At 38.4% G+C, this 19494-nt stretch overlaps 3 protein-coding genes across 8 annotated transcripts in view; 1 reads left to right on the top strand and 2 right to left on the bottom strand.

The window, feature by feature from the left end:
• The window catches only part of kcnq2a (potassium voltage-gated channel, KQT-like subfamily, member 2a), a 39231-nt gene extending 31588 nt beyond the window's left edge, over window positions 1-7643 (top strand). Inside the window, exons 15-19 of one of the 2 annotated variants that reach the window (XM_036579287.1) lie at window positions 1014-1113; window positions 2269-2400; window positions 2992-3042; window positions 4032-4149; window positions 4827-7643. In XM_036579287.1, coding sequence (XP_036435180.1) covers window positions 1014-1113; window positions 2269-2400; window positions 2992-3042; window positions 4032-4149; window positions 4827-5552 — 1127 coding nt within the window. In that variant the 3' untranslated portion in view covers window positions 5553-7643. The remainder of the gene's footprint in view (window positions 1-1013; window positions 1114-2268; window positions 2401-2991; window positions 3043-4031; window positions 4150-4826) is intronic. The other variant, XM_036579288.1, reaches the window with a different exon arrangement.
• si:dkey-183p4.10 (glutamic acid-rich protein) lies at window positions 6859-11780 on the bottom strand. 3 transcript variants are annotated; one of them, XM_036579290.1, is made up of 8 exons: window positions 11703-11780; window positions 11527-11620; window positions 11359-11416; window positions 9425-11201; window positions 9243-9309; window positions 9082-9139; window positions 8870-8992; window positions 6859-7944 (listed from the first exon to the last, which is right to left on the bottom strand). In XM_036579290.1, exons 4-8 carry the CDS (start codon window positions 10830-10832, stop codon window positions 7843-7845), a joined length of 1758 nt encoding a protein of 585 aa, XP_036435183.1. In that variant the 5' UTR covers window positions 10833-11201; window positions 11359-11416; window positions 11527-11620; window positions 11703-11780; the 3' UTR covers window positions 6859-7842. The 3 variants fall into 3 exon arrangements, with proteins under 3 accessions (XP_036435183.1, XP_036435182.1, XP_036435184.1); XM_036579289.1 differs by having other exon boundaries at window positions 11527-11771; XM_036579291.1 differs by having other exon boundaries at window positions 11359-11437; window positions 11527-11771.
• Window positions 11781-12135: 355 nt separating this feature from the next.
• dnase1l1l (deoxyribonuclease I-like 1-like) lies at window positions 12136-18711 on the bottom strand. Of its 3 annotated transcripts, none has more exons than XM_036578063.1 (9): window positions 18425-18711; window positions 17978-18132; window positions 17139-17227; window positions 16984-17052; window positions 16107-16228; window positions 13026-13138; window positions 12776-12933; window positions 12436-12532; window positions 12136-12352 (listed from the first exon to the last, which is right to left on the bottom strand). In XM_036578063.1, exons 2-9 carry the CDS (start codon window positions 18119-18121, stop codon window positions 12272-12274), a joined length of 873 nt encoding a protein of 290 aa, XP_036433956.1. In that variant the 5' UTR covers window positions 18122-18132; window positions 18425-18711; the 3' UTR covers window positions 12136-12271. The 3 variants fall into 3 exon arrangements, with proteins under 3 accessions (XP_036433956.1, XP_036433955.1, XP_036433957.1); XM_036578062.1 differs by having other exon boundaries at window positions 16966-17052; XM_036578064.1 differs by lacking the exon at window positions 17978-18132 and having other exon boundaries at window positions 16966-17052.
• Window positions 18712-19494: the final 783 nt, after the last annotated feature.

Genomic DNA, 19494 nt, shown 5'->3' on the forward strand with positions numbered 1-19494 from the left:
CAATGAAGGAAAACAGTGCATGTCTAAAAATGGCTTTCTAATTACTGAGTTGCAGCTTGCCTTAACAAGATTGCACTTCATGCAACACCCTCTGTCATAAAGTCTGCTGACTGCCGTGTCTTACCAGAAAAAGACTGCTGAAGTTCTCACATTCTCACGTGAAAATCAAGCTTTAAAATATGCTGTTCACAGCAGTTTAATAATTAAATAATGTGGTAATATCAAAGCAGCAATAATACCTTTTTTGATTATTTGTGCTTATTTTACTGTTTTTTATGACAGAATGTGTTACAAATATATATTTGTCTTTTTGCTCTTTTCTCCCCAAATACTTTGCATTAACCTGCATGAGAATATCCTTCTGCTTTCAGAGGAAACAGGATTGTTTCCAGTATTCAGTGTTATCATCAAAGACTCACTGGCTATTATGTCATTTGAATGGAATCTGTTAAGATTTTTTATTCATATGACATAACCTGGTCCTGATATTCCTGTTACACATACTACCATCTCAACATGCTAGCCAATGTTAATGTAGCACTGGAGTCCAAGTGTGCTTGACCGTGAGTCATTTTAGGTACACAGTGTGGTTTACTATGCAGTATGTCAGGTAAGAGTTTGCATGGTTCACATTGCTGTTTTGTCTTAGGAAGTAAAATGAAGCATGTCCAGATATTCTGCCAGGAAAGGTACTCACACACCCCCAATGAAATGATTGTGCAGTAGCGATTTATAGAGCATAACTTACAGCTGTGGAGTTTTTAATATTGTAGAATACTTTGTCCCACATAGCCTATCAGTATCTTTCTAATTTAGTGAGGAACATGTGAGATTGCTCTCTAATGTCTAGAATTTGCTAGTTAGACTTTCTACCTTTGCTATAGCAGGAAATAATTGATCCTGTTAAAAGCATCAAAGAAATAGACATGATGAAGATCTTAAACAGGGTTTCTAATTCTGATTCTTTATAAATACTAGGATATTAACAGTGTGTGTGGTTGTGTGTGTTATAGAGGCGAGTCTCCCTGATGACTTTGGAGATGATAAGACTTGCCATTGTAATTTTCTGCAAGACCTGTCTCCTGCACTGAAGGCCGTCATAAAGGCAGTCTGGTAGGAGATAATCAAATTCACTGTATTAGGACAGAAATTCCACAGATCAACTTTTAACAAGGCACACATAATAATTAGGATGATATAATGCTTGTGGTTCAATTATCATAATAATTTAAAATGTCACTGGAATTTTACTATACTATTTACAGTACTGTGCAAAGTCAAAGAACGCTTTTCATGAATTTAATTTCCAGTCAAAATGGCCATTAAATACAAGTGATTAATTTTTAGAGATAATTAGAAATAATAACTTTTTATGACATAATTTTGAGGACACTTACATAAAAGAGAATGTTAAAGGAAAATAAGTGAAGAAACAGGAGTTTTCAAAACCAGAGTTCAGAAAATTATTAAAACAGAGATAAAATGGGACACCAGGCAACCGTGCAAGACCTGGTAGACCACCAAAACTGTCACCATCAGATAAACAGTACTTAAAGGTTTCATCTTTGAGACAACGACTCAACCCTTTTCTCCTAAAAGGAGATGTAGCTGCCAAGTCGTTACTGAGAAAAAGGAACAGACAAAAAGAAGAAAATTTGCAAATCAAAGAAAGAAGCTGCTGATATTCTCAGAATAATGTCCAGATCTCAACATCAGTGGATGTCCTTGGGATTACTTGGGTCATGTGGAGCAAAAAATGCAAACAACTTCTAAGACTGAAGGTTTGGAAAAATATCCCTGTAGATTTCTATGAAAAATTGAAAGCAATTCTCCAGAAAAGAATGGAAGTAGAACTAAAGAAAGAGTGGACAGGCTTGGACCCAGATTTTTCTGTAAAGCTGCTTTGTGACAAGCGCTATATGAATAAAAAAGGTGCTATATAAATAAACTTTGACTTGACTTGGACACAATAAATACTGGACATTTTGATATCATATTTAACTGAGATGTTTTTGTGTAGTTTCTCTTAAATATATGTTTTCTATTTTGGCCATTTTGATGTAAATCAAATAAATGAAGTGTGTCTCTGACTTTTTAACAGTATTGTATATTTGTCTTAGAAACATATTGCAAACATTAAAGCATAATCCTTAACTCATACGCTATAGATTTAACACCAGGTGTGTTCAAACTTATAACTGGCATTGCACTTCTAACTGTTTCTGAAAACAATGACAGTGATGGGCTATTTTCACTTGCTTGTTTCAGTGTCATGCGTTTCCTAGTGTGTAAGAGGAGGTTTAAAGAGAGCTTGCGGCCCTATGATGTGATGGATGTGATAGAGCAGTATTCAGCAGGCCATCTGGACATGCTCTCCCGCATCAAGAACCTGCAGTTCAGGCAAGATCTCCATCCAGCCACTGCTGTCTTCCTCGACCATGTTACTGTACTTGTCAGCTGGGTTTGTGACTTCCTGTTGTGCTTTCATTTACACATGCTCTGTTTGAACAGAACACTTCCTTTTCCTAACTTCCTCTTGCTAGTTCTGTTATTGGATGCTCTGCCCTCTACCGGTTACTTTCTGTTAGCATTATGTCATAGCCACCAGTTGAAAACTTAAAGCAAATAGGGGCTCAAATCTCTATCATACCCATGACACATTCAGTCATCTCTGAAGAGATGGATGTTTCACTTTCCCCAAATTTTTTCTTTGATTTTTCTCTCACATTCCAAAGTACTGATGTGAGTCAAAATTCATTTTTTTCCTCAAATAAGATCCATATATGTTGTGAAATAAAATCACTGTTCCACACATATAAAATATATTCCAACAGCAAATAGCCATGTGCCATAGCCTGTGTGTCACGACAGATGTATGTATGGAATATATTCTCACTTATTTGTCCACGGTTCTCAAAGGAGGACTGGGATTGGTATCCATATGTTGCTTTATGATGCTTTACCCCATGTCTTCTCTATGTACTTTGCCAGGATAGATTTGATTTTGGGCCCCCCACCCCCTTCGACCCCTCGCCATAGGAAGTACGTAATTAAAAGGCACAAACAGTTGACCAAATCTAAATGGGTCTGTTATTGAACAGCATTGCAGCATACATTGTAATCCAGTTTATTGTTTTGTTGCTTCATATATCAAAGTTTTCGAATGAACCTATAACGGAACTGTGAAGGGGTCTGTCAAGGCTCACTACTGGCCATGCTTATTGCTGTTTCTGGTAGTAAATGTTGTTTAGTATTTTGTTGTTTGATTATGTGTCCCACTTCCAATGAATGAGTGTCGATAACCATTCAACTGTTGTTAAAATTGCTGCAAAAATTAGTTAAAATGCTGTCCAATAATTCTGTATACCCAGCAGTGTAGCTGTACCCTGACTAATGGGGGACTAATACATTTGTGCATGCCATTTTTGCATTTGAAAAGCTATGCCATCTGATAAAAGCCAAGCATTTATGAGTAGAAGCAGTGAAGCATGAAGCATCATAAGGCATGGTACCAGGTAATATTTTGAAACATTTTTCTTCATCTGTTCACTGTTTTTAAATTTTTTTTGCAACACATCCAGAGGCCGTTCCTATTTCTTGGTTTCGCATCATATGTGTTGCCAGTAAACATGCCTGGCATTACCACTGAACGAGCAGCACGGTGTTTTGTCCTTTCCTAGTTTTTGTACAAGACTGCAGCCTTCTCCTTGTGATGTTGCATGGAGCAGTGTTCTTATGGGTGCTTTGGGTGAACTAAAGACCCCATGGTGCATGATGATAACAAATACCATGGTACCATAATGCATGCCTCATTTTTCCAAAACATGAAGACATGCTGAAACTGCCCAGATACTACTGTAAGCAGTGTTTACATAATGTTTTTTTTTATCTTTATGGTCAGATCCTTTCCATGTTGTTAATTTAATGTTAATGCACTGTAATTGTGCAGGGCTTAAATCAGTGCTTATACTTTGTGTGGGTGATTCACTGCATTGGCTCTGTATGGAAGAGATTGTTTCCTGAATTGTCAGGGTAGACCAGATAGTGGGGAAGGGAGCATCAGCTGGGGATAAGGACAAACCCAAGAGTGAAGCTGAGCCAGCAGATGACCCCAGTATGATGGGACGATTAGTCAAGATGGAGAAACAGGTAAGGGACATTTTCTTGATTCCCAAAAAGTGGAAAACCAAATTTTCTTTGTGAAATTTGAATTTGATTTACTATGTAATAGCTGCTAATCTTTTAAATTGTACCAAACACTCCCCGTTATGATTGAAGTAATCATGGTTGTGTTATCACATATATATATGACTGCCCATTCAGCCAACAACAGTTTACCATTTAGCCTACAGCAATTTTCTTATTTCTTCATCATGATTGAATAAAAAAGTCATGAGTGTTTTTACTGCAGATATTCTGCAGCATAAGTACTGAAGCGGAAGATGTGGGGAAAGCTATTAAACATTGTACTGTTCCTGGCTATATCAGCCGTTCAAAGGATCCAGACAGCCAAAATTAGAAGTTGAAATTTATTTTTTCCAACATCCTTGAAGATATCAGTCTGAACATAACAGTTTGATCCACATTTCAGCTTGGAGTGCTACAGCAGTAAATCAATCAGAACAGAGGTGTTTTTGTGTAGCAGTTTTGCAGTTTTAAAAACATTTTGCCATATATAAACTTTAGAACACAGCAGCTTTAGTGAGTGTTCCCAGAGTGTGGATTAATAGATTAAGTATATGACATGGGTGACAGGGAAATGGTAAAGGGGCCATTTCCTGAGTGTGAGTATAAGGAAAGTGCTCAGAGTCTCTTCTGGCCCACAGGTGGGTGCAATGGACCGTAAGCTGGACTTCCTGGTAAACGTATACACTATGCGCTTAGGCATCCCACGGTCTGAAACAGAGGCTTTACTGGGCTTCAAAATCCCTGACCCGGCACCCCCGTACCACAGCCCAGAGGACAAGAGTGAGAAAGTTCAGGATGAGAAGGAAGAGAAGAAGAGCAAGAGCGTTTCATCTGCGGAGCCAGGTTCAAATGGAGCTCCTGCTGATGGTCAGTGCCATCCGTCCACCTCCTGGCAGCAGCAGCATCAAAGTGAGCTGCCTCTGAATGTGCCACTATGGAACAGCAGTCGTGGGGTGTCCCCTGTGGGCACAGATGACCCCTCTCTTTACCGCATCCCACCCCCGCCTGCCCACGAGAGCAGTGAAAGTGGACGACAGCGGAGGTCCCGACGGTCCAGGGCTCAGGCCGGCGTGGAGAGTGACACGTCTCTTTCCATTCCCTCAGTGGACCATGAAGAGCTAGAGCGCTCCTTCAGCGGCTTCAGCATCTCCCAGGCCAAAGAGGGGGGCTACCTTCCTCCAGTCAGCCTGGGCCCATTCGGGGCAGAGGGGAGTGGGGGCATGTGCACTCGCGTAAGGCCGTATCTGGCCGAAGGCGAATCGGACACGGACTCAGACCTCTACACACCTGGCGCCCCTTCTCCTCTGTCTTTTACTGGGGAAACTGTGGCCTTTGGAGACCGGGGCTGGCCAGGATTCAAGTAGACTTCAGAAATGGACCTTCAGATCCTCTGAGGAGTGAATATAATTTTAAAAAAGTAAATGTGGATCTACTGCTCAGAATTTTGGAATCATCTTTCAAAAATATGGAATTATTGTTCAAAAGTTTGAAATCACTCAATAATATAACATCAGTTTTGTTGTAGATACATGAATAAAGCTATTCTAATGTGATGCTACCAGTATAAGTTTTAAATGATTTGTTGCAAGCCATAAAAAAATATTTTGTGTCCAGAATGACGAAAAATGTATTCTAGATGATTCCCTAATAATTGACAAGGCTACATATAATCAGGAATGAAGTTATAATAAGTCCAAAATGGCTCATATTTGAAAAGTGGTAATCAAATCCTGGACTAGAGAACTTGACAAGAAATTATAGTCAGTAGATTACACTGTAATTCTGTATTGTAATTATACAGAATTACAGTATGTTGTTCAGGATTTAACCCCTTGGAGCCTAAGCTTATTATTACAGTTTAGTTTCAATTCAAATAACGTTTTTAATCAGTAATCATAAGTATTCATAAGAATATGAATTATTCAGTTACTAACTACTATAAAACTAATTATGAAACTAATAAGCCATGTAGATATGAGAGGATTAATCGCTACTTTTTTCAAAAAAAATATGTTATATTAAATGAAACATCTAAGGATGCTTTCTGGTGTCAAGTTTTTAATACTGAAAGCTACACTATTGAGTAACTTAGCATCAATGATTATATGGTAAGTGATTTCAAACTTTTGAATAGTGGTGTCAATAACATAGAACACTAAATATGATGTACCCAATGGACATTCAGTGGACATGCTTGTTATGACTACTTTATGGTGATGGTGAATAATACTCGGACAGGAATTCCATACATTGGAAGCCTGACAATTCAAGGTGGCCATCTTTGCACACTTAAAAAGTGGATTCTGTGTGCATGCAGGTATTGGCATGCATCCCCTACACTTAAAATCGAGTGGGTCACCTGTTTGTATTATTTAGAATAGTTAAGGTACCAGCGCTTATGCAATATTAAAAACACCTTACTTTATGATTGTACATACATAATGATTGTTCGCTTGCTACATGAGACTAATTCAGTTGCTCATTCAGTTTTATTGATTTTGTATGTTAAGCGAATGTTATTATAGAAAATGAGGGTAACGTAGGGATTTATGTAAGATATATAATGGAAATTTAATCGCCTTTAAAGAAATTACCCCAACCAAAGATAGAGGGAGCACTTGAAAACTGAGCATGCCTTACACATAAACATTTTTTTTCTTTCACCTCATATGAACATGGCTTTTCATTTATTTTTATTGGTCCAAATAGAAATTACAGGTAAGATTTTTACAGTTTACATGCATTTTATAATCTTTATAAACATCTGAGTCATTGGTTATCACTAGTCACTAAATGTACTTTATTGAAAGTCCTTTTCTGGTCAAACTCTCATGGTACCTTCATCCGAATAACCTAGCGGTGTTTATTGTGGCAAATGCCTTTAGCTCATTTTGCTCGCTAGAAACTTAGCTTGTGTTGCAAACAAAAATAGATGATTCTGCAAGCAAAAGCATCTTAATTCCTTAAACCTATGTTTAGCTCCTTTAAGAAGACAAAGCACTGACCAGTAAGGAAATATGAAAGGATTAAGCTGAATTCGATGAACGTGATGGCTAAGGGTCATGAAGTCAAAAGATGTTTTCACATGCAATGCATTTTAGTTGAACTGAAATGGTATCTTGCAGCAAGACACCTTTACGCTTTAGTAACAAAAATGGTGCCTCACAATATTCAGTCCCCCTGATTACACCAACTGCATGGCATGTTTAGAGGAGCCTGACTTAATTGATGATGGTAACACAAGATTGTGCCTATAGAAATTAAAGAAACAGTGATGAAAAGCATCTCTGCATTCAACTGTTTTCCTTGATGCCAACACTGAAGATAATAACAATAATTACATGAAGCATTTACATTATGGTGAGACTGAAATCTTTTTTCACCTTTAAAAAGACTGTTTTAGAGCATGCTGGAAGGTTGTAATCTGTAAGGAAATAAAATTGGCTTAATCTCAACTGACTCATCAGCTGTCTGTTTTACAAGGATCAATAAGGCACACTTTGCTCTAAAATTTCAGAGAACATTCCATGGCCCTTTCTGTATATTTACACCTACACCAAAAGGCAGAATATCTTATTTTGAGTATGATATTGATTCTTCCATCCTACTGTTGTCTTTTTATCAGTGCACAGGCAGAAATGTTAAGGTGTGAATTCAGCGTATCCACTCCAGATTGTCTGTAGCCCACCAGAATGACACCATGCCCATCGCCGTCACCAGGCCCAGTGCTAAAACTGACTTCAGCACAGCAAGACACTGCAATAGACATAAACACAGAAAGAGATTTCCATGAGACCTTGAACAGTCAGTATAATTAAAATGAAAGTGTATATGTACCAATTGAAGCTCATGTAGGCTCTGTAGCAGTACTTCACATTTTATGTATTATAGCATGTTAAAAATATTTAAAATGATGGTTCAGTGAGAAATCAACTTTACACAGTTACCACAAATTAACTCAGCTAAGGCGTGTTAAACATCCAAGGTTTGCTTCTTTAGGTTTGCTTTAGGAGCTACAATGCTAATGTGGCTAACATGAAAGCTTACAGTATTAGCATTGTGCCTAAATCATCATGCTTGCCTCAAATTGTGTTGAGCTGTTAAGAAATCTCAGGCTCACTTATGTGGTTTCTGACAAACACTATCACAAACTGAACAAAAGCAAACAATAAATGGACAAACATATGTGGCATAACTAAAAACAGCTGTAGCACCAATGTTGAAGCCTGAATTTTGTTCATACTTCTGTTCATTTTTAGAAAATCATTTCAGTTTGTATAAGCAATATTGATGACTTAGGTATGCAGTTTGCATGATGCTAATTTGGTGACTATTAGCTTCTTTTACTTACTAGGCTACTTTGGGCTTGTAGCTCCAGTGTAAAACTAAAGAAGCAAACTTTGGACATAAAACATTTGATTGTTGGCTGAACTATCATTTCAAGTGATTATAAGAAATCTGCTGCAAACATAAACTAAAGTCAAAATTGGATGTCAAAGCTCTTTTTGTAAAGCAGCTCATGATCTTTGACAATCTGGCAAATTGATGCTACCAAAGAGTTCATGGTATCTTCTTAAACACTATGAGCACACTGACTCAACTGAGATAACTGAGAATCTCTTACATACAGAATTATACATTTGTTTCCATATAGTCCAAGTTTAACAGCCGAGACTTTTACCTTGTTCCTCGGAGGGCTTGCATTCTGCGTAGGGCTCACAGGTTGCTGCTCTCTTGGTTGAAGCTTTGGCTTCTCAGGGATGAAATGCTTCTCCTGCAGTTCATCATCTGACTCACTGTGGTACTACAATATACAAAACACTGTCAGTCTCAGCTGCCGTACCGTAGTTACTGTAGTTATCGCTCATATACTGGTTATGTTGATTTTCTCACCTCAGGCTTTATTGTAGTAGGAGGTATGTCAGGGTCCTTGTCCAGTTCCTCTTCACTACTATGGAATGAATATGAGTATGGAGTGCGAAAGTAATGTAGTGAGTGTAACGTCCATAGACAACCACACAAATGTGATTGGAATAATGACCACTTCAGCTTACCTCTCAGACTCCTCTTCATATTCAGACGATTCATGATCCAGACAAAAGGTAACCTTATGATTCCTGTCTATATGGGAAAAAAATAACTCATTATTCAATTTAGAAATATTTAGAAATGTACATATGTGTTGGAGAGTTAACAAAGTGCTATGGTGAAATACATACTATTTACGCCTGCTCACCTGCTTTTTCCTCTGGCTCATCCTGATCATAGTATCTATAAAATGCCTCAATCCTTGTTTTCTCCTGCTCCCAGTCCCGTGCTTTCTCTTCCCCATCGTCATCACTGTCTAACTCTTCCAGGGCTTCTTCTGCGTCCTCTTGGTTTTCTTCTTCACCTACATTCACCTCAAGCTGCTGTTGTCCAGTCAAGTCCCAGTCATACTCATCTAGGAGCAGCTCATTTTCACTCATTAATAGTTCTGAGGACCAAAACACCTCAGAGATTAAGGTGTTGGTATCTCTCACACTGTTTAAAACCTCTGCTAGGGGTACATCTTGTTCTTTGATGGTCGGATCCAGTTGGACTGATTGTAATGTTGGGTGTAACTCAGTGGGCTCTTCATTGGGTTCTTTGTTACAGTACTCTGTATATGAGAAAGAGCTTGCGTTGGTGAAGTCGCTATCCATCTCTGGGTTGCTACCATCTTTATCTTCTGTATCTATCCCTATGTAATCAATGTCAAGATCAGCTCTGCCCAAGTCCTCTATATAGTCATTCTGCTGTATGTTGCATTTCAATTCTTCCTCATGCCTCACATATCCCCCAGGATTCTCCTCTTGACTTGTGCTGTGGTCACTACTGATGTCACTATCATAGTCTGGTTGATCTTGATTATTACCATTGCTTGCATCTCTTTCATCTCCCATTCCTTGGTTCCTGGTGTCTTCCTCTGTACTGCTATCATTTGTTAGAGATTCTTCAACATCATCCTCATCAGCATTCTCACTCTGGAAGGATGCATCCACGTCTGCTGCTTCTGATATTGTCTGAACTTCTGGTTCCTTAATCTCGCTATCACTGTCAGTGGAGGTAAAATCCATTGGTTTGTCTTCCTCTTGCAAGTTGTCTTCTTCTGCATGGGATAAATCTTTCGTCTTGTTTAATTGATCATTGCTTAGACCCAAACTGCTGTCCAAGAGTGTGGACAGCTGGTCCCTAGCACTTTCTGCACACTCTTCAGTTTCACTTTGAGATAAGTCTGAAGGGTAATCTGCAAGGCTTTCCTCAATCTGTTCCTGGTCCTCCTCTGTAAACTCTCTCAGATCGTCTCCAGCACGGTACCCTGCAGACATATTTGGCTTTATGGCAGTAAAAGGTTCATCCATATTGCCATTGGAGTCGCACTGAAAAGTTTGTTCTCTTGTGCTGCAGTTCTCTGGCCCTTCTTCATCTGACCCTGATGACCTTTCTTCTGGCATCTCACTGGGCGCAAGACCTGATGACGTTTCTTCCATAAAGTTGCGGATATTCTGCACTGGATGTTCCTTCATCCTCAACAGATTCCAAAGGAAGTTCTTCGTCCTGACTGAGATCCTCTCCTTCTTCCAAGATGCTGACATCAGGCACGAATTCATGCATAGAAACATCTATTTCTTCTTCACTTTGAATGCTCTGTTCCTCTACAGTGCACTCCTCATTTGCCTGGTTAACTTGTTGCGCTTCAATCGTTGTCTTTTCTGCAAACTGATCAGAGTCCATTTCTTGAGACGGACAAAGTGCACATCCTGTCTCTACATGGGGTGGATTACTTGATGTGCTCTCCTCGCTGCTATCGGTACTATCTTCATTCTCTTCTTGTTTGTAAACGCTAGACAAGGTCTCAACTAAACTTTGGTCAGATGTCGGCCAGAGTTTACTGGCATCTTTCAGATCAATCTCCTCATCCATGACTAGCTGTAATCGAGACGTGTTAGCACCCTCCTCGAACTGTAGATGATCAAAGTCTATATCAACTTCTGAGGAAGATACAGGAATGCACAAAAAATACACAAGCATCAGTGTTACCGTCAAGGGTCCATAAGAAGGTAAAACAGATCCGGAGTCAAGAAATAGCTTCTTAAACCACCTAGTACCAGATTAGATTGAAGGCTCATTCAACAATTATTATCTTACCTGAAAATGCATCTTTCAGCAAATCAGCAATGTTTTGTTCCATCCTCTTTGTTAAAAACTGCAGATGGTGCCAAAAAGCCTTTGTGATTTCATTTGATATTGATAAAAAGAAATGTTGAGACACGTTTGATGAGTGAAAAAAAAAAAAAGAGCGGGTACGATACTTACCTCTTTGTTTCAAAGTCACTTCCTGTCAAAATCCATGAAACAGTTTATCATCACCCTACTCTTTCTGAAAACTTTTTAAAAAAAGGTAAAATGCCTATGGAAATAAAAGTGTTGTGCTTGTTAGAAATATTGTGAAGATTAAAGTTTTTGCAAATTCACTCCGAATAAACACCAACCGTGAGTTTGTCCGTTTTGTTTTTGTTGCCTCAGTAACAGCGCAGTGACAGCTGTGGTTTCAAACACGCATAGCTGAGTCCCCCTAAAAAGGTACATCCTCTTCCATCACCAGAAACAGCTTTATTTACATGCTGCTGCAAACATGGCAGCATACGTATTCGACCCTTCTAGCTCTACCTAAGCCAACTCAGCATTTGCAGTGATTAGATTTATTATATTTCCATTTTATAAATGTTAACAGATGTGTTATGAATGATTCATATTAAAAGTGTAGTTTGCTGAACAAGAACATGCATAAAACAGATGTTTTGTTCCAGATGAACTACTTTGATTCTTTTCAGTAAAGCAGTTGTACTCTTTGTGAGGCAATGAATCACGAATAGTAGTGGTGGAAAAAGGAGAAGTACCAGAACATTGAGAGTATTTTTTTATTTAGAAGTTACTATAAGAGGCAAGTTTGAAACAGCTGTTCAAGGATGTGGAGACAAATTTATATTTGATAAAATGGAAAAATCTTCTAAAACAGCAGGTTCTGGGCCTTGGAGTTACTTCAGAGATTCTTGTTGTGTCAGAGCTCATGACGAAGGAGGTAGTGGTGGCTTGGCTTTAGGTCAACTTCTACCGGATAGTGGTCACTGACTTCCAAAGCCTAGACAAACAAAAGATCTATATTCAGTTTGATGCGCAATAATAAAATACTTGTTTTGATTTTGTGGATAAGCCATCCGGTACCTCCTGCTCAGTTAAACGGAACTCATTTTTGAAGTTGAATGGTTGAGCAGACTCCGGCACAATCCCAGAAATCAGTTCTTTGCCATGTACAATTATCCTGGATTGAGACAAGGGGGACATTAAAACATTAAAACAGCCTCAAATCACTCCTAGTAATATAACTGAAAATTGATTGAAAGCTACTATAAAAGGTTTTATGACTTCAGCTTGTAAATATGTCTCTATTAAGGTTTATGTGCATCTTCCTAGTAAATAAAAGTGAAAGAAAAAACACATGACTTAATAAATGCTCAAAAAACTCATAACAGTTGAATGTGAGCTTGTGGTATACGATATTGACCTGTCATAAGCGCAGTGAGTTTTGTCACGGACTGTTGTGTCCTGTTCATCCGTAATCAGCCAGCGGAACCTTGGGTCGTTTCTCAGTCTGAGGCTCTTTAAGCCTTTAATGGTCACATAGCCACAGTCAGCATTCAGATCTCCCAGGAGCATCACATTCTAGACAGAACATACACAAAAAACTTTCTAAACAAATCTGAAAATAAAAATAAAAGGGAAAAGCATTTTTGAATGAAGAAATAATGTCTGACCTCTGTTTTCCATTTCTTTTTGATCGCTTGGAAAACTCCAAAAAGTTCTTCCATCTCTTTCATGGCTTTTGTAGGACAGGTATGATGACCAATGATGACAAAGTTTTTCACAACTGTTAAAGGAGGTTACCAGTAATATTAAATAATGTGGTAATAGTGGATTTTCACAGACATTCATGTTAGAGCTAAGTATGCAATCAATCACACCTTTTTACACCCCGAAAGGACCTATATCACACAAAACCTAATTTTCCTCATTTCTTTTCATAAAAAAGACATGGTATATATACATCATTAAAATGTCAAACTCTAACAGTCTGTATACAGAAACTAAGCTGTTTTGAATTCGCTGCTTTTGTAATGTCATGAAACCCAACGCTTTTACATATATCTGCCTATTCAGCCTACAGCAGTTTAGTCCCACCCATTCATGTTGAAGTTGTGTTTCAGCCTGGACTGCTTTTTAAACGAGGCACCATACAGAGGCAGCCAGTCAGAACAGAGGTCATTTACATACAACAGTCTTTAAGGCACAGTCATATTAAAATGAGTCACGACTGACTTTGCTATATAAACCCACACAAATGTCACAATTACTGAGATGTAAGCAAAGTCATTCAGAGTGGTTTGATCTGAAATGGTAAATGGTTAGAGAAGCCTTGATTGGACTGACTTGGATTTCATTATCATGGTGCCTACAGGACTGAGGAGTGTGCAGTGCAATTATAGTCACTTCAATTATTATCCAACACCACAGTGTATAATCCTCCTTGGCATTTGGGGGCTCCCATGTTGGCTGGCAACTCCAGCATTGGCTGTCAGCTTACTTGCCTTAATGGTATTGGTGCTAGCTTTAGTGGCACCAAAGTGTTTGGTTCAACAGTTCTTTTGGAAATGCTTTTTTTCTGGTTTGGTAATGCAGCCTTCCACACATTAATTGAGTTTTTACACATCTCCTTTAGCATCTTTGAGAAATTAGTAAAAATTCACTCTTTCCTCCAAACTCTTTAAAGTTGGGCAAGTTTTCAGATTTACAAATATGTTATGCCATATTGTAAGTTTTTCAGAAGTATCGTGGGTATAGGCCGTAAAGGACCAACAGGGTAAACTAATTTGCTACAGTGCCACCCTGAGGCAGACCAGTGCTGCATAGGTAATTAAGAATATTAAAGACCGAAGCTCTCCAGTTATGAAGTAGTACAAACAGTGACATTTCCCTAAATTTGTATTCGAGTGTCTATTCCCTAACAAACAGTTTAACGTCAGAATAAGTTTATTTTGGGGACACCCCAGAATTTTGATTTTGAGACATTTAGAGGGTCCAAGATATTAATTAGGAAGCCTCGGACCCCCCAGGACTCCCTGTATTTTGCACCTTGTCCAACACCCACAGTGAATGTATATGTGTCCTCTGAGATTTTATATTTAATGTTGATAATAGTAAAATAGAGGTGACAAAAATCTTTGTGCACAATTTCATGTAATAACTTCCTGTGATGCAGCTTATTGAAGCATTAAACTCTTCAGAGGTCTGGTTCCTATAACCACCACTGTGAACAATTCTGAGTCAGCAAGTTTCTCTAGAACCGAGATTTTCACATGAAATCATTCTGAATTACTTTGTTTACATCTTAACAATTAATAATACAGAAATATATATATATATATATATATATATATATATATATATATATGTGTGTGTGTGTGTGTGTGTGTGTGTGTGTGTGTGTGTGTGTGTGTGTGTGTGTATAATCCGACCGCCTCCCTCTGCATTAAAAGCCAGGTCAGGTCAGGAGTCACAACCCAAATGTTAAGTAGAGCCATTTTGTCCTTTCAACAAAAATCAAACCACCTTGGGAGCCACAACAATATAATGTCTCAGTATGTGTTAATGTCCTAGTATAGGTTAAAAATATAAACGAGAGCGCAGATTTACTTCGCTCTGCTTTAAGCTTATCTTTAGCCGCTTTCCTCCCATCTCCGCCAGAAAACTTTTCCTCAAAAGTAGATCAGTTTATTGTAAAATGTTTCTCAGCGTTTGACTGTTTTACGAGGCTGAAGTTGCTTCTTATTCTCCAGCTTCTTGTTCGAATTTTCCCGTTCCACCTTAAATTCTGCCTGAGGCGCCGAATGAAGGTGGAACGGGAAAATTTGAAAGAAAAGCGACTTCATCTTCGCAACTGTTTAGTGTTTGACAGTCTTTCATTGCAGATTGAACGTACCAGGAAATCAACTGCGCTGCTTATAAATGCGAATAACGCATCGTTTCAAAGTGACCTGCAGTCTGCACGCCAATTCTCAGTCGTTGCGAAACAGGGCTTTCGCGCTATGCTGCACGCGTCCCGTCTCAAAGATATTTTACTGACACAGTGACCCCCCCACCCCAAAACCGAAGTTATAAAATCACTGAAGAAAACGGGTAGGACGGCTATAATGTGCTGCGTGGACATTTATTGCCACTGGATCTTATTTCACCGCATTTTACCACAGATGAGTGGCAGCAGCGTCTCATGTGCTCCAAACCAGAGCAGTGAATGAGAGCCTTCCAGTTCACTTGCCACATCACTTCCATTTGATTTATTAATTAAAGATATTGGAATTGGAGATATTGGCCTAACAAACAACATGATTGGCTGTTTGGAGTCATTGTCAACTAGTAGTTTTAGAGACAGCACAAATAAGCTAAACCAGGCCTAAACTTGTTACTCACTAACTAAGACACAGCAGAAAGAGGCAACTTCTTTTTTCTTGTGTACAAGCAATGCAGTTTGTCCTTTGAAGGCAAATATGATTTTGGTGTTTTAAGTTATTAAAAGAAAAAAAAATGTGCCAGATAACAAAACCCACTCTGTTTCCTTCCTATGGTTTTGCTTCACTGCAGTCATCAGCTGTTTGTTCACATTTACAGTGCTGTAGTCTACTAGTGACCAGGCGCATAAGTGAATGTGTGACTACATCCTTTCTGTACAAAAAGATTTCTTGCTCTCTCCATGTACAGAATAGATGTAATATGTACAATTATATAACATTTGGAAGAAGGCACTTTGTTGAAAGGGCTGCGATAAAATCTCTTGCACTTACGGGTGGTGGGTGAATGGATGCGTATTATGAAAGGCTCCCTGGAGAAAACGCCTGTGTCATTAGACATTTGCTGGTTCAGTTCAGGATAATGGAACTGCTCTTGCACCTGGAGCATATCTTTCCTGAGACCACATTACAACAGTTTAACAAGACTTTCACATTAAGTCTAGGGATTCGCAAAACCTGAAACAACGTTATATCAGCAACACTTTACTTGAAGCTTGCTACATTACATTGACATAATCATGCCATAATTGCAGATGTCATATGCTGTCATGATTTGTCTCTTAACAGTGTCATGTTACCATTACTGGTATTTGTTCAGAAATATGTCATCATAATCAGTTTCACTGATTCGTTGATACTACTTAACAAATGCATATAATTCAGTGATCTAACCTAAACCTAATTAGTAAAGCATGACCATATTAAGTTGAATTTTGGGGTAATACATAAAACAGGCCAGTCCAGTTAATTAGAACTCTCTAAGTACATAATATTCAGTTGAGCATCTTGAAAGCTACTTAACACAGTTGCGTGAACCCATTTGACAGAACATTTTTAAGTGAATCCAGCATTTCATTTTCGGGTTATACATAAAAATAAACCATAATTTTAATTAGAATTGCTCAAATCGCTCTATTGTGATTTACTTCAATTCAATAAATGCGTTTTTCTCAACCAAATCTTAGAAGCTACTTGAGACAGTTGCATGGAGCCACTTGACATAACATTTTTAGGTAAATCCAACATTTCAACATTTTTAAACGGGCGTAGCAGGGTTCAAGTAAACTGTTACTGTCATCTCTTCTTAGATAATCATTGTGTTGACATGAGCTTTGGACACTTTTTATGGTACCTGTAAATATACACATACTGCTCTTTGTATGTCGTCCTTCCCAGTCGTTTGCTCTCTAGATGATTGTACACATGAGATTTGTCAAACCTGGGTGGAATGATGAAAACATTGTGAAAAAGATACATACGTATGGAATGATCAGTGGGATAGCATTATAGTATCTGTAAACCTGCCTGTTCAAGGCCTTCAGCAGTGCAGGGATGGCTTCACCTTTGGAGTCTCGCACCTCCTGAATCAAACTCAAGTCACAGCGGGAAATGATCTGAAAATAATTAACGTATTATCATATAAACAAATATGCGCTAGGAGTAACATCCTTAGGGGCGCATATGCTGACCGACCACTGACATGGTGGTGGCATGTTAGTGTGTTGTGCTGGTATGAGTGGATCAGACAAAGCAGTGCTACTGTCCACTCAATGTCCACTCTATTAGACACCTTGTCGGTCCACCTTGTAGATGTAATGTCAGACACGATAGCTCATCTACACAGTTTGTGTTACTCATTCTCTAGTCCTTCATCTGTGGTCACAGGACGCTGCCCACAGGACGCTTTTGGCTGGATAGTTTTGCTTGGTGGACTATTCTCAGTTCAGTAGTGACACTAAAGTGTTTAAAAACTCCAATAGCACTGCTGTGTCTGATCCACTCGTACCAGCGTAACACACACTAACAGACCACCACCACGACAGTAGTGAGAATGATTCACCACCCAAATAATACCTGCTCTGTGGGGGTCCTGACTTTTAAAGAACAGGGTAAAAGGGGGCTAACAAAATATGCAGAGAAACAAGTGGACTACAGTCTGTAATTGTAGAACTACAAAGTGCTCCTTTATGGTAAGTGGAGCTGATAAAATGGACAATGAGTGTAGAAACAAGGAAGTCTACTTGATGAAGTGGCTGGTCAGTGCAGAAAGAGATACTTCTTGCAGATGGTGTTAGGGCCTTTCAGAAGTATTACAGGCTACTCTGTTAATCACTACTATGGTCCACAGTGACGTCTTTGTTTACCTTGATCAAAATCCCCATAACTTTTTTGTTGTGGGCTTTTGCTTCCCCAAAGCTCTGGACATTAAAGGCACAAATTTTCAGAGAAAGTGTTGTTGAGAACAAGCACATTCCCACAAAACACATCAGCAAAACGGCTGGCCTCATTTTCACAGCACCTAGAGGTAAACAGAAAAAATCCTAAACACACTGACCATTAATTTATTGAGTAGGATACTCACTGTAGTTAGAGTAGAGCAATGTCATTAGGCTTGGTCTCTGGCTTTGCTGTTGCTTACATAATAGCAAATAAGTGCTTCGTAACCACTTTATTACAGCACTGTGTTGTCATAGTGTTGCAGTTTCAGCTCTACATCATGCTGTTATTACATGGTAAAGCAATTGCCGTAAACACTAAACTGTGGTTATGGGTTATGATTCTAAGTTCTATTACAGGAATGAAGCACTTACCATAAGTCACAGGTCTCCAGATACTGTAATGGTTGTCCAGTGGAGTCCATGTCTTTAATGGGCTCTGGTAGTCTTTAGATCACACAGGAAATATTGTGAAAGGCAGAAAGGCTAGTGGGAGGGGCAATGTGTATGTGTATATGTGTGTGTATGGGTGCCTTTTAAAATGAGCTGTGTCAGTGGTCCACCACAGTGCAGGTCAATCTGGAAAGCTGAAGAGAGTGACCTGCGGTCACACAATGGCCATTCAGCACCATCAGGTGCATATTGTCTCTTTTACTAAACAACATATTTCAGTTAAACTCACACCTTTGATATCACATGTAGAATAAATGAAAAAAACAACAAATGTAGATGACATTTTGGCACATTCATTTGTAGAAAACAACCAATCATTTATTTAACAAATTATTCTAATCAAAAAAGCAAAAAAAATATTTTTTTTTTTCATTTTTTGGTGTTGCAAAAAAAAGTATTACACATAACTAAATATAATATCAAATTGTTCAGCATTGTTTTGGACTTTCAGAAGACTTGCTTTTTACTCCAAAGTTCAGTCTTATACGGAGCACCGCTGGTGACATCCCATATAAGTAAAAATAATGCATGGCCACACCTTATTAACACCTTAAAATAACGCATTATTTTTATTTATACAGGATGTCACCAGTGGGGCTCCATAGTCTTAGAAGTTGGTGGCATTTTTTGACCTTCTCCTTCCTCATTAAATCTTATATCTAATCACTTTATCTCCTAAAAAATGTATAACTTACTGATTGTCACTTTCAGAACAAAACTTAACATCTCCAAAAAAGCAACTTAACAGTAGAAAGAAAAAACATTCTTAACTTTCAGTGGAAGTTAATGTAACAAGATGTTAGTCTACATCACTCTGGACATTTTCCATTTGTCATGAAATTTTGGCCCAGCATTTAAAAAATATAAAAATAATTAATAAATAAATAAATGAATACCAAAATAGAGATACAAGGTTTTGTTCCAACTGCAACGTTATACTTAATGGCAATTAAATAAATGGCAATTAAATATATGAAGGGTGGTCTCTGACT

The sequence above is a fragment of the Colossoma macropomum genome, unplaced genomic scaffold (genome assembly GCF_904425465.1).
Source record: "Colossoma macropomum unplaced genomic scaffold, Colossoma_macropomum, whole genome shotgun sequence".
Taxonomy (NCBI): Eukaryota; Metazoa; Chordata; class Actinopteri; order Characiformes; family Serrasalmidae; genus Colossoma; species Colossoma macropomum.

Bases quoted from the DNA above. Each gene is read 5' to 3' on its own strand.
- si:dkey-183p4.10 (XM_036579290.1), bottom strand. From the start codon at position 10,832: ATGTTTCTATGCATGAATTCGTGCCTGATGTCAGCATCTTGGAAGAAG. The intron at 9,310-9,424 runs GTGAGCAGGCGT...TTTCCCATATAG, and splicing joins TGAGCCAGAGGAAAAAGCAG to ACAGGAATCATAAGGTTACC. The intron at 8,993-9,081 runs GTGAGAAAATCA...TGTATATTGTAG, and splicing joins CTACTACAATAAAGCCTGAG to TACCACAGTGAGTCAGATGA.
- dnase1l1l (XM_036578062.1), bottom strand. From the start codon at position 18,121: ATGAGGCCAGCCGTTTTGCTGATGTGTTTTGTGGGAATGTGCTTGTTC. The intron at 17,053-17,138 runs GCAGGTTTACAG...CATTCCACCCAG, and splicing joins CTGCTGAAGGCCTTGAACAG to GTTTGACAAATCTCATGTGT. The intron at 16,229-16,965 runs GTACCATAAAAA...ATGTGGTCTCAG, and splicing joins CAGTATGTGTATATTTACAG to GAAAGATATGCTCCAGGTGC.